The sequence below is a fragment of the Heterocephalus glaber genome, unplaced genomic scaffold (assembly GCF_053883595.1).
Source record: "Heterocephalus glaber isolate CG9 unplaced genomic scaffold, H.glaber_assembly_v1.0 deba00000331, whole genome shotgun sequence".
In the NCBI taxonomy this organism is placed as follows: Eukaryota; Metazoa; Chordata; class Mammalia; order Rodentia; family Bathyergidae; genus Heterocephalus; species Heterocephalus glaber.
In genome coordinates, this window is record NW_028258142.1 from 22,025,613 (window position 1) to 22,038,800 (window position 13,188).

General features: G+C 41.5%; 1 protein-coding gene across 2 annotated transcripts; it reads right to left on the reverse strand.

The window, feature by feature from the left end:
* Window positions 1–1,575: 1,575 nt before the first annotated feature.
* Pmaip1 (phorbol-12-myristate-13-acetate-induced protein 1) lies at window positions 1,576–9,355 on the reverse strand. 2 transcript variants are annotated; one of them, XM_021239267.2, is made up of 3 exons: window positions 9,111–9,355; window positions 6,778–6,930; window positions 1,576–4,492 (listed from the first exon to the last, which is right to left on the reverse strand). In XM_021239267.2, the coding sequence occupies exons 1-3, from the start codon at window positions 9,163–9,165 to the stop codon at window positions 4,386–4,388; spliced, it is 315 nt and encodes a 104-aa protein (XP_021094926.1). In that variant the 5' UTR covers window positions 9,166–9,355; the 3' UTR covers window positions 1,576–4,385. The 2 variants fall into 2 exon arrangements, with proteins under 2 accessions (XP_021094926.1, XP_012932685.1); XM_013077231.3 differs by having other exon boundaries at window positions 9,154–9,353.
* Between the last annotated feature and the right edge of the window lie 3,833 nt (window positions 9,356–13,188).

The following is a 13,188-nucleotide window of genomic DNA, read 5'->3' on the forward strand; positions in this document are numbered from 1 at the left end:
GCCATGGTATTTTCTGAAAACCACAAAGATCTTCAGGATGATCAAGGTCTCTTGGTTTTAGAATAACTCTGGTTCACAGAGTTATTGTGCCCATGGTCACACAGCTCGATGAAAGTGACTATGGAGGGCTGGGGATTTAGCTCAGTGGTTTCACCGCCTGCCTCAAAAGCACAAGGTCCCAAGTTCAATCCCTGGTACGACCAAAAGTGACCATGGACACATTTGGTTTTGCCCTGAAAGTCAAGCTTCAAGATTGCAGAGTATTGTGTCATATCACTACCAGTCACCACTCTGTTTGGATTGATACTGTCCTAATGGATTGTCCCCTCTAACAAAGGCTTGAAGTTTGACAGATTTTCACCATTAATGCTGTTCCTGCCCAGAGAGGAGGAGGCTGGGAGTATATGTTTGAAGTTAAATCAGAAGTTTTCTAAACCCCAAATCACAGAACACTGGGCCTTTTGACTAAAGAATAACTTACCTCACCAACACTCATTCATTGTACTTTTCAAATATCGATGTTTAGAAACATGAATGCAAGTAAAAATGCTAATTTGTCGGCTAACAGATAACAACTACGTGGACAACTTGGGCTATTTTTAATATTAAAATATGGTTCTCCGGCCAGGGATTTAGCTCAGTGGTTCCACCGCCTGCCTCGCAAGGGGAAGGACCAGGGTTCGATCACTAATACCAAAAAGTAAAATAAAATATGGTTCTCAAGCATATATACTTTCTTCCTATCTTCAGACTATGAAATCTGTGTCTAAGCCTTTATGCGTTATTCCTATCTTTAAAAAATAAAAAAGCATACAGAGTTCTTTCAGCAAAATAATTTTGGCTGTAGTAGGAGAGGAGTTACTCTTGCAGTCTTTCAAATGAAATGCAAGTTGACCCACCCTTTGTGAAGCCAACCTCCCCCTCCTGCAGTACAGTCCTTCCTAACTGGGAGGGATAGGCTTGGTCTAGCATCCTCACCTCTAACTCTTCCTCCCAACTTCCATTTAAGGAAAGTAATTTACATTTCACGAGGTCAGCCGACTTCTTTTGAAGGCAGGGGTGGAGTAAAGATGTGGCTCCTAGACAAAGTTACAAACCAGGAGCGCCTTAGTTCTCACACTCAAACAGGAAGGCCACAAAGTTCCGCCTACTTCTCCACATGACTAGCTTCAATGAAGCAATCCTTGCTGCCCTAGTGCTGAAGGCAGAGGAGAAGCCTGAGGTCACCTAAATGGGAACTGCATAGCAGCTCCTGCCCTCTCAAAGGCAGGCAAGGATGTTGACTAAACAGCTCTAATTTGATCATGAATCTCTAGGCTACTTTAAATCACTCTCAGCTCAAGTCCTATACCTGGCATTAACTTCCTATTTTTTACTACTTCCCTTCCCAATTAAAGTGTGAAGTCCCTTGACAGCTGAAATCAAGCCAAGTGCCCCTGTATTTCCTGTTCCTAGCACAGCACTGGGCTGGAGATACAGTCAAAAGATGTCAGCTGATGTAAGTCAGTTAAAATATTTTGGTTCAATAAGGAACACTTAGCGGCTTACAGGGTGAAAAAATAAACACACACAGAAGAATTGTGATAAATTTTAATTGTTCACTACAGTGATCAACTTTCATATGTACATACATATAAATACAGTTACAGGCCATAAATACTCATGACAAAATATCACCCCTAGGAAAAAAGAAAAAAAAAGCCCACAATCTTTGCAACAATCTTAAGAAATACTAAAAACAGCCAGATGCTGAGGTATAATTTTTCATCCAAAGTGACTAGCCTATATTCTTACTGTTAAGAACTCAAGTAGTAAAAAAACCCAAAAAAACCTCAAGTAGTTACGCAACCTTTGTCTTACAGCAAAAATGCAACTAATACATGTTTTCAAACTAAAACAAAAAAATATTTTAATTATAAATAGGTAAAATAAATAATATTCCTAGTGAAATTCAAACATGATATTATTTCCTCTTTTTGGTATTTTTAAATTTTACTTTAAATGATAAATTGTACTTTTATGGGGTAAAATTTTTCAATACACGGGTACATTGTGGAATAATCAAATCAGAGTAATTAGTATGTTCATTGCCTCAAATATTTATTTCTTGTGGTGAGAACATTTCAAATCCTTTGAGTTTTTTTTGAAATATACAGTAACTACAATCACCCTGCTATATAGGAAAACATCAGAACTCATTTCTAATTGACCAGTGTCTCCCTTTCCCCCTTTGCCTATCCCCCCCGCCCCACTTCTAACCAGGCTCTGGTAACCACCATCCTACTCTCTACTGTCAAATTTGACTTTTATAGATTACCATATATATATATATATTTAAAACCATGTTTGTCTCTGTAGCTGGTTTATTTCACCTACCATAATGTCCTCTAGGTTTTAACAAATGACAGCATTTCCTGTTTTTAGAAAAGACTGAATAGTATACCATTATGACACAGGTTGTTTCTATCCCATAACTATTACAAATAATACTAAAAAAACAAATACTGCAGTGAACACAAGAGCACAGCCATCTCTCGGAATACTGCTCTCAATTCCTTTAAGTGTATACCCATTAGTGGGACGGGTGAGTCACACGGTCGCTTCTACTTTTTCAAGGAACCTTTATACTGTTTTCCAAAATGGTTTTACTAATTCACACCACCATCATGGATATATATAAGTGTTCCTTCCCTTTTTTCCACATCCTCAACATTTGTAATTATTGTTTTTTAAAATGGCCAAGTTAGCAGGTATTAGGTGATACCTAATTGTGCTTTTCATTTGGATTTCTCTGAATCATGTATCTGTAAGCCATTTCTTTCTTCTTTGAGCCTATTTTTAATAAGATTTGTTTTGCTATTGAATAGTTTGTTTCATGTTTATAGCCCATGAAACTAAATGAAACTCTTCTAAGAATCTACATAATACTCTAATGTATATTACCTATACAGGTATGCACATGTCTTTATATACATATACATAATTATGAGATTTTCATTCTTGATGAGAAATATCTGTTCTTTTTAAAAATACATTCCAATTATGAAAATATTCAGGTTTCTTTTAAAAGATCACTTTCTATAGTATGTATAACTAGTGTGAAAGAGCACCACAGAAATTTCTAGAAAATTATGTTTTACTAAGTTTTAATTACATCAATTAAAAAGTCAAGTTCTCTTTTTTTCATTATCCTTCTCTATATAAAAATCCCCAAGCTCTTAACCAAAAATCAAAATAAAGCCAGGCATGGTGGCGCACACCTATAATTGTAGAACTCAGAAGGCTGAGGCAGGAGGATCACTGTGAGTTTGAGTTTGTTGAATATATATGAAAACCCTGTCTCAAAAAAAAAACAAAACAAAAACTTCAAGGTCTTTACCATTTAATATTCAATCTGTAAGAGTTTTACTGACACTAGCCAGTGTGGTAGTACACTCCTCTAATTCCAGCACTCTAGGAGGCTGAGGCAGGAGGATCCTAAATTGAAGCCCAACCCAGGCAAGTTAGTGACTGAGCATCCTCATTCAAAATAAAGGGCCGAGAATGCAACTCAGTGTGAAGGGCCTGGGCTCAATCTCCAGTACCAAAAATGTTTTACCGGTACCAAGTAATCTTCCTATACTTCTATTCAATTTTTAAGGTATTTTCTAGCTTTCCATACTTTCCAGTCAATGCCCACAGGAACATACTTAAAAATGATCTGAACAGAAAGAATACAATCCAAATTTTTAAAAAAATTATTTTGCAGTGACTTATGAAACCAACATTCACTATGGCTTTCAGTGTTATCAGAAGGAAATTCTTCCTCTTACTAAGATTATATGTATAAACCAAATTCTGTATTTTATGTAGTTCTGGAGTGGTCACTGAAAAGAAAACAGTGAACTATTTCTTCCCCTCTGCCCAGTGTAATCATTCGCCATCATCTTTTACACTACACTCGCCAAAAACCTACAGCAAAAATACAAGAACAATTCTCTAATCAAAAAAGAGAGCCATGGTGGTACATGCCTATAATCGCAGTGCACTGGGAGACTGACACAGGAGGACTGCATGTCTGAGGCCAACTTCGGCTACTTAAGAACCTTTCTCAAAATTGAAAAAAAAAGTGGGGAGCTAGGGATGTAGATCAGTGCAAAGATGCTGTGTTCAATCCCTAGTACAGGGAAGGGTGGGAGTATTGATTACTTCCCTCTGTTCCCCTCTGTTCAAAGCCCTTTATATTCCATCTTTCCTTTCCAAAGGCAGCCAGCCTGAAGCAAGTGAATGTTCTTTCACATTTCTCTCAATTACAATGTAATCTTCCCTCTAATCAATAAGATTGGCACCTACTGGGGATACTTTCTTTTGAAAGAAGTCCCTTCATGCAAAAGCTTTTGAAGGAGTCAGGTTATCAAACTGAAGAGTTTAGAAATCAAATTCATAAGTTTCTGCCGAAAATTCAGTTTATCTCCAATTCTCCTAAACTGAGCAGCACACTCGACTTCCAGCTCTAAAAATAGAAAGCAAAACATCAAAGTTAACATTGACAATAGTCCCAACTGTAAACAGCAAAAGTTAACATTCTCATCCTAGGAAACATTTTTTAAAATTTCAGCAATAGGGCCGGGGATTTAGCTCAGAGGTTTCACCGCCTGCTGCGCAAGCACAAGGACCCAGGTTCGATCCCCGGTACCAAAAAAAAAAAAAATTTCAGCATTATATGCACCTGTTTTCTCAAAGTAAAAGACCATTTACAACCTACACAGACACTGACCCATTTTTAAGTATGTAAACATTTACTTTCAAATCTTTCTTTAAAATCATCCTGAAGGGCCAGGGATTTAGCTCAGTGGTTTCACCACCTGCTGCACAAGCGCAAGAATCCAAGGTCGATCCTTGGTAACAAAAAAAATAAAATAAAATAAAATAAATAAAATCATCCAGAAAGAGGGTTGGGGATGTAGCTCAGTGGCGCCGCATCAGTCTCACAAGTGCAAGGTCCTGAGTTCAATCCCCCAGAAAGAAAAATTTTTTAAAAGATTGGCCAGAAAAGAGATGTCTGTTTCTAAACACTTGTGTTGTTTTCAAGTAGATTTGGTTTTCAAATAGTAATTTACAGTTCAAATTATTCCTGCCTTCTTAATAAATAAAAACTTTACTCTTTCTCACATTAAACCACTAATATTTTCTCATAAAAAATTATTCACAAAATTAAGTCCACACTTTAAATACAACTAACTCAAACTATGAGAACTCAAGGGTTGTTTTGTTCCACTTTGGTCCATTTCAAGAAAATGATAAGCAGATTACAAATTTAAATTTTTTTCTTTTAAAAAGACCTTGCAAAGATCCTATTTAGGCTAAAAAGAAATGAGAACTATAAATAAATAGTAAATATTTAAACCTACATTTCAGCCAAAAAGAGTGAGTGAAATTTTTCTTAAGGGTTAAGAAGAGACCTAATATTCTTTCAAGATGCCATTTTTATGGGCTAATACAGGATTCCCTGGTGCTCTAGATCCCTGGGTTGGATCCTCACTCACCACCTCCCAAAACATCATGTACCATACAATCTGAGGAGCCTTGAACTCTATGAAGAAAAATCATCCCTTTCCCAAAAAAAGGCAGAAAATAGCTCCCAGTTTAATATTTTGAGATTACTCATCTATACAGGTACTAATAATATATTTTAAGGGGGGCTGTCTGCTGTGCCTTGTTACTTGGGAATGGAGTAAATCCATCCAAAGTGTTTTGCTCAGATTGAGTGTTTCAGAAGCATGGTCAAAGCCCTTGGATATCATAAAAGCTGGACAAAGTTTTTCCACCCCAAGCTATGACCAGGGAGAGCAGCCTGGTGTCAACTTAGCCCTGGTCGCATTTGCAATATACCACTTCCTGTGCGTTCCTCACCAGCAGGGCTATAAAAGGGAAAGGGGGGGGGGTATGTAGCCTGATGTAATCACAGTATGGCCCAAAGGGGTTTCCAGGCAGGAGCCTTTACGTCCTGCCTAGTTAAAAACCCCTTGGCAGGTGACCGCAGCCTTTGATAAGATTTACGAAATGGGAAGGGATAAGGAGACAGAGTGAGCAGACCTGTGATGGAGGGGGTGGGCATGAATGGAAAAAAAAAAGGCGGTGGTCGACCAACTCTTCTTCGGGATCCCACCCCCACTCCTTTCTAAAAGGCCTGTTAAAATGTTAACTAAGGAGGAAGACCTCCCAGGCTCCTGAACTCAGGAGTCCAGGCAGGCCTCCGTAAAGCCCTCGGTCGCGCTCACGGCAGGGTGGGAAGGGAGGGCCTGGGACAGTATCAAGCTTAAACACTGCTTTTGTTGGAGCTGGGGGTGGGGCAGTCTCAGTTACCACTGTCCCCTCTAGGGGACCTGGGACTCTCCCAAGTGGAGGACGAGGAAGAAAGAGTGGGGCTTAGGAAAGCTCTGAGGCTCGCCAAGACAAAGACTAGGGGCGGGGCCTGAACTTGCACTTTTCCCATCCTTGACCTCAGGCAAGACAAGTGAAGAGGAGAAGGAAGGGAAAAGTAGAGGGGAAGCAGCTTCCTGGCCAGGGCAAGGACAACGAGCCTCTACAGGCCAATCGCAAACCAAGGCCCGGAGGGATCGAGGCCTGCAGTTCAAAGAGAATTGCCTGAACAGCTTCCTGGAAGCGTCGCAAAGGCACACGCCAGGGCACTGACCAGACCCGGCCTTGACGCCTGTCGGACCCTGGTGCACCCTTAGGCAGCCTGGAGTCCCCTCAGACTAACCAGGCCCCACTGCAGGCCCGGGGACTCCGCACCTGCCGGGGCCCGTGGTGGACCCTGCTGTGCGCTCTTCCGAGCCTTCTTCCCAGGCATCTCTCCAAGTATCGCCCGGATCTCCGTGGCACAGCCCAGGGGATTCAGTTTGTTGCCAATTCTCCTGAGCTGGGCGGCGCACTCAACTTCCAGCTCTGAAAAGGAAACATCGAAATGAATAGTGACAACAGTCCATGCTGTAGGCCAAGTGAACACCCCCTTTCAAATGACAAGCAGAGTCCCAGAAATATTTCTCTTAACTTTAGCTTCATGTGCACCTGTTTCCCAAATGTGAGACTTCAAGTAAGAATATACTCAGTTATTTGAAATCTTTTTAAAAAAATGCTGGCTGAAGCATGTGTTATCTTACTTTGAAATATAGAAATATGTCCAACACTATGAACAATACCATTATTATGCCTTTAACACCCCCGGGAGACATCAGGATCTCACTTTAAGGTTGGACAGGGAACAGAAGTCAGATTCTAAACCTATGTATTGTTTATAAGTAGATTTGGTCTTCAAATAGCAATTTCATAGTTCAGTTATGCCCTCCTTTAAAAACTCCTTGATATTTTCTCATAAAAATGTTACTCCATGGGGCTGGGGATTGAGCTTAGTGGTTCCGCCACCTCCCCCCAACAGCCCAAGGCGCAAGGACCTGAGTTCGAACCCTGATACCAAAAAAAGAAAAAAATGTTACTCTAAATTAAATATACTCCCTAAAGTAACTTAAAATTTACATGTTAACCTAAACTAGCCTCTTCCTACAACCCCATTCTGTATCAGTGCCTTGCCTATATAGAAAAGAAAGAAGCAGAAAATAAGCTTCATAATTCATAATTCACATGTTTACTACTATTTAGAATTTAGGTACTATAATTAATGAAATATTATTTTAAGAAAATCAATCTTACAATTTCCAATTAAACTTTGTCCTAAATAAAATTAGTACAAAATCCATATATTGCTATTTTTTTAATATTTCATAGAACAATTCATGGTCTTTTGGTCCTCTTAAAGTTCATGACTACGAATGTTAAAAGTAATCACAAATACAAATTAACAACCCAGTATTTTGTAAGTCCCCACACTCAGGCTCAAAATGAATGAGACATGTAAATATGTAGTAAAAGCAAACTCTAAAACTTACATTCCAGCCAATTTTTCTCTCTACAAGAGCTGAGTGAAATCTTTCCTAACCCCTACTAGGAAACCTAATAAATCACATCATATGCAATTTTTATATACAATTTTTATAGGCTCCAGGGTCAAACAAATATTTTGATTATTTACAAAGGCAGTAACAGACTAGCATACAGTCCGTATAAAATATCACTGATCATACGATTTTTTTTTTTTTTGGTACCAGGGATGAACTCGGGTCCTTGCGCTTGCGCAGCAGGCGGCGAAAGCACTGAGCTAAATCCCCGGCCCAGATCATATGATTTTCGAAAGTTCTGTATCTATGAGGAAAAATTACCTCTTTTAACAACAACAGCAACAGCAGCAGCAACAACAAAATCTCAGAAAATAGACTCTGGTTGCTTCCTGTTATGGGGGTACAGAGATGGAACCCAAAGTCTTGCACATGCTGGGCAAGGGCTCTACCACTGAGCTACACCTCCAGCCTTGTTTCCTTCATTTTTTTACTACAGTTACACACCTGTAAATGTTTTAATATCTAGTTAAATTTGAGAGGACCTTTGCTGGTCTCTTACTGTTGGGAACTAGGTCCAGAGAGGGCTATGCACAGAATAGACCTTTCAAAAACATGATCAGAACTCTTGAACATCACAAAAGGTGAGCACAGTTTCTCCATCCCAAGCTATGACCAGGGCAAGCAGCCTGGTGCCAATTTAGCCATGGTCATATTTGCAATGTACCACTTCCCGTGCATGCCCCACTAGGCGGGACTATAAAATGAAAGTGAAGAAAACTGGGGGCCTAAAGTTGTCTGATGTAATACCAGTATGGCCGGAGCCCTCTTCCGCCCCCGCCAGCCAAAACAATGACTATGGGGGAGCAGCCTGCATTTGCACTTCTCCCGGTGGCCCCAAGAAAGAGCAATTAGTGCGAAGGGGAAAGCAGAAGCTTTGTGACCTGGCCAAAATGCAGCGGCATCCCTAACTCAAGACTGGCTGAGCTCCGCGCGTGGGTCTGCAACTCCTGGATGCGTTCCTAGGCGCGCGCCAGGTCGGGGACGGGCCCGACCTGGAGGCTTTGTGCTTTCGACCCCGAACCCAGAAGGACCGGGATCTGGGCCCAGCGCGACCTCCAAACTCCACTCTTACCCCGCCGGGTTTGGGTTTCCGTGGCCGAAGCTGGTGGTTACCTGCCAGTGCCCGCTTGGAGTTCGGTTGCGTGCCCTTACACACCTTTCCAGGCATCTCTCTAGGCGCCGCCACGATCTCTGCTGCACTCCGGAAGACGCAGTGCCCAGTTGAGCACCTGGGGTTCGGTAGGGAGCGGGCTGCGCGGGGAGCGGGCAGGAACAAGTGGCGCGGCGCGCGGAGGTGCAGAGCTAACTCGCGGGAGCCGGGAATCCTCTAAAGTGCCCGCGCACCCCGTCGGGTCATATGGGGACTTCCCAGGTGACGTAGGGAAACTTGACGCCGGGCCCGCCCCTGTCCCCGCCCCCGCGAGAAGCCCTCTGGAGAGAGTCTCGGACTCTGGCGAGCGTAACCCGCCGGGAATCGCCGTAGACGCGCCGGGGCGCAGACCAGCCGAGGGGCGCGGCACACCGCCCGGCCCTAAATGACTTCCTTAAAAAGCGGGGTGGCAGAACAAAGGGGTCGGCTTCGAGAATCTGCGAACACCCCAAGTCAAGTCGAATCAGCTGTGGTGTGAGGTTTAGGAGCGCCGACAGAGGTTTTCCCTGGAAGGAAAGTTGAGTGCGGGGAGTGGCCAAACGCCTAGTCCTTATCAGAAATTGTCAATTAGAGACTTTTGTAAACAAACCTCGAAAGGAGTTAGAAAAAAGAAAACTTCAAACTCAGAGTGTGGATGGATACTTGCAGAGAAATGAACTTTAATAACGGTAGAGACGGTGTCAGACGCCACTAGAGGAAAGTACTAGGTCCGAGAATAAATTAAACGTAGGAATTGTTGTGAAGTTGCTGCAGAATTGATCCCCTGACGTAAGTCAGAGTATTATAGCGTTCGGGAAGAGTGTGGGTTTGTGTGATTAGGCATCGGCAGTCTAAGAGGGCTGATTCTCTGCCCCCGGTCTGGCCTGGAAATAAGCAGCGCATATTTCCTGTCTGTGTCGATGTTGCTTATTCTGATGTTGAGTAAAGAATGAGACATCATATAGAAAATGTACAATTTCTTGTGGCGGAATGTTGAGATATCTGGGAACGTGATATTATTTGTGCAGTATTTGGCAGGAGCATGAATAACTGTGTTATTTAGAAGAGTACTGAATTAGGAATCGTTAACAGGTATGGGGCCATTAAATGCCACGGGCTGTGGCTTAAATTTTCTCATGTCGTCCTTAGAATAACCCCGGGAAGCTGGTAGTCTTACCGTCAAGACCACTTTACGGGTGCAGCAGCTGAGATTTATAAAGATTAAATTGCCCAAGTTCACGTGAGCAGAGAGCAATGCCCTGCCTCATCTAAACCCAAGGAGCCCCACAGGAAGCCAGATCTCTTACCCGTCAGGTCCTTCCTAACAATCACAGTGTCTTAGAAAATGTGTTTTTATTTATTTATTTATTTATTTTGGTACTAGGGATCGAACTCGGGACCTTGGGCTTGAGTGGCAGGAGGCAGAACCACTGAGCTAAATCCCCGGCCCAAAATGTGTGTTTTTATATTATCTGTTCTATTTAAAGCAGAACTTCCGAATTGGTTCCTGGCAAGTAAATGGACTTCCTAGAAGTATTTGTTTGGGTTCACAGTATTAGTCTGCAAAATGACTTGGTAAAAATTTGAATTGATTCCCAGCACTTAGAAAAAGATTGCATTAAAAGCCTGTTTTTGCAGCATCCCTCGGAAAATCAGCCGCTCTAGCAACCTAGGACGCACTTTCCAAAGTGCAAAGTAAACTAGAAGCATGGTAGAAGCCACGCCCTTCAGAGGCTGGGACTCTGGTTCACTTACAATCCCTGCTGTTAGCTTTTCTCCTTTACATTATCTTCCCCCAGTAGGCATTTGAGCTTGTTTATTTACCTTAAATCACTCAATCAACACAAACCAGCAAATATTTATTTATGGCTTTGCCCTGCAAAAGGTACAGACAGTAAGTGTAGGACAAAACTACTCTTAAATTTAAATTTTTGTTTTTATTTTTGTTTTGAGTACAATAAATACATAGGGACAAGAGTGGGCCAAACTCAAGAGATACCTCCACATGACACAGAAAGCAATGTGGTGATATGGCCCTAAAATCTGTTACTGCAAACCTGGTAAATCAAAACTGTTGTGACCATCTCAAGGCTCATTTTGGCTTCCTTAATGCATAAGAACACCTTTAATTTCCTGATTACGTAGACTAGTAAACTTCAAACCTTGCACAGTGAAATGCAGTGCACACTGAGAGAGTAAAGCAAATTATAAAATTGTTTACCTACAAAGGGTATGTCAATCCTATCCGCTAACATTATCATTATAAAAGGTTGTTGACCTGGTCTGGATACAAACCTTTAAATGGATTGCAAATTCAACTTGCTGGAAAGAATAGGAAACAAGTTGGGGGAGGTGAGCTTCAGAAATGAGTCCAAAGCAGCTGGATGAAAAAGGACTTTTTAAGACTGAATTTGAAATAGTCCATGAATTCGCTTTTGTATCTAATATTCTATAGGGAAATTAGAAACAGAATGTGACAAGCTTCTCTTACCTGTGCCTCTCTCTCTGGAAATATGGATAATTTAATGTTAGGCTTCAAGAAATACAAACATGGGGAAATTTTGGCCTTTGGAGCTAACAAAATAATGAATAAAAATTTATCCTGATGTATTATAATTTCCTACAATCTGTTAAAAAATAGGACTGAGGGGCCGGAGATTTAGCTCAGTGGTGCTGCCGCCTGCCTCTCAAGTACAAGGTCCCGAGTTCAATCCCTGGTACAAAAAAAAAAAAAAAATAGGACTGAGGATGATAATTTTTAAAACTGTTATCAGCTAATTCATCTGCATGAACCAAGTTAAAAAATGGCAGTGCAAGTGTATGTTGTCACTTAGAGTTTTATATATTATATAAACCTAATATAATATATGAACAGCACAACAAACATGATTAGTAATAGTCATTCATATATTTCAAGCAGAAAATGGAATTTGACAACTAAAGATGGTATAAAATATGAATAAAGAGGTATTTAAAGCAAACCTATGATGAAATATGCCGGCTTTAGACCTAATTCTATTTGTTCTAATAAGGAGAATTTTTTTCCCTCTGTACCATGTTTGTTAACAGCAAATTTGTCTGATGCTTTGATCACTTAAATCTCTGTCATAGGACAGACAGTACAGTGTGCTATGTTATGAAAAGAGCATTCCGTGCCCCAGGTGGGATCTAGAAAACCTGGTTCATTGCCCATCTGGTTCCGGAGCTTTCCTTGGATGGAGATTCTGCATCTTTAATGAACTCTGGTGATCCTGATGCTTCTTGTCTGTGGATGACTTCTGAGTTACAACCCTAGAGGGGGCCACAAGTGCTGAGCCAGGAAATTGTGTGAAGTTATGCGTCAGTACTGAGCCAGTGCCAAGCCAGAGCAATTATGGCAGACAATGGGACTGCCTGGGAGGGCAGCCCAGCCACAGGAAAGGGCATCTGGATAGAGAACTGATGCTAGAACAGGAGTTGGCCAAGCAGTGAGGCAGAAGGGAAGATACAAAACACAGGCAGAGACTGAGCAGCAGTGTGAAGCAGAGTATGGGAGGTGAGTGGGGAGAAGCTGCAGAAGTTTGGATATTGTTGTGGGGGAACTCGGAAGAAGCCACTGAAGGTTTTAAGCAGATAGGCGATATGATCAGATTCTAGAAAATTTGGCATGGCTGCATTGTGATGAGATTAGTTGGGCTGAGACCTGAGACAATGTGCCTTGTGAAGATAAATGGCAATTTCCATACAAGCTGATAATGCCAGCAGAGAAATTGTTTGCACTTGTTTTACTCAACTTCCCGTATTTCCTGACTAGGGTAAGACTGCAAATTCTATTAGAGTCCATTATGATTTTTTTTCATCATAAAAGTAAGTCATATTTTATGCTATGCTAGCTTTCCAGGGCTGTGGTATCAGAGTACCACAAACTAGTGTTTTAAAGCAATAGAAAAATTTGCTTTCACAGTTCTAGAAGCTACAAGTCCAAAATGAAGGTATCAACAGGGCCGTGCTCTCTCTGAAGGCCCTAAGGGGACAGTCTTTCCTCACCTGCCTCTGGTGGCTGCCGGCCCTCCTTGGCATCCT

Coding starts and splice junctions, on each gene's coding strand:
- Pmaip1 (XM_021239267.2), bottom strand. CDS start 9,165: ATGCCTGGAAAGGTGTGTAAGGGCACGCAACCGAACTCCAAGCGGGCA. Junction 6,931..9,110: donor CTCCAAGCGGGCACTGGCAG/GTAACCACCAGC, acceptor TTTCCTTTTCAG/AGCTGGAAGTTGAGTGCGCC. Junction 4,493..6,777: donor TCCACCACGGGCCCCGGCAG/GTGCGGAGTCCC, acceptor TTCTATTTTTAG/AGCTGGAAGTCGAGTGTGCT.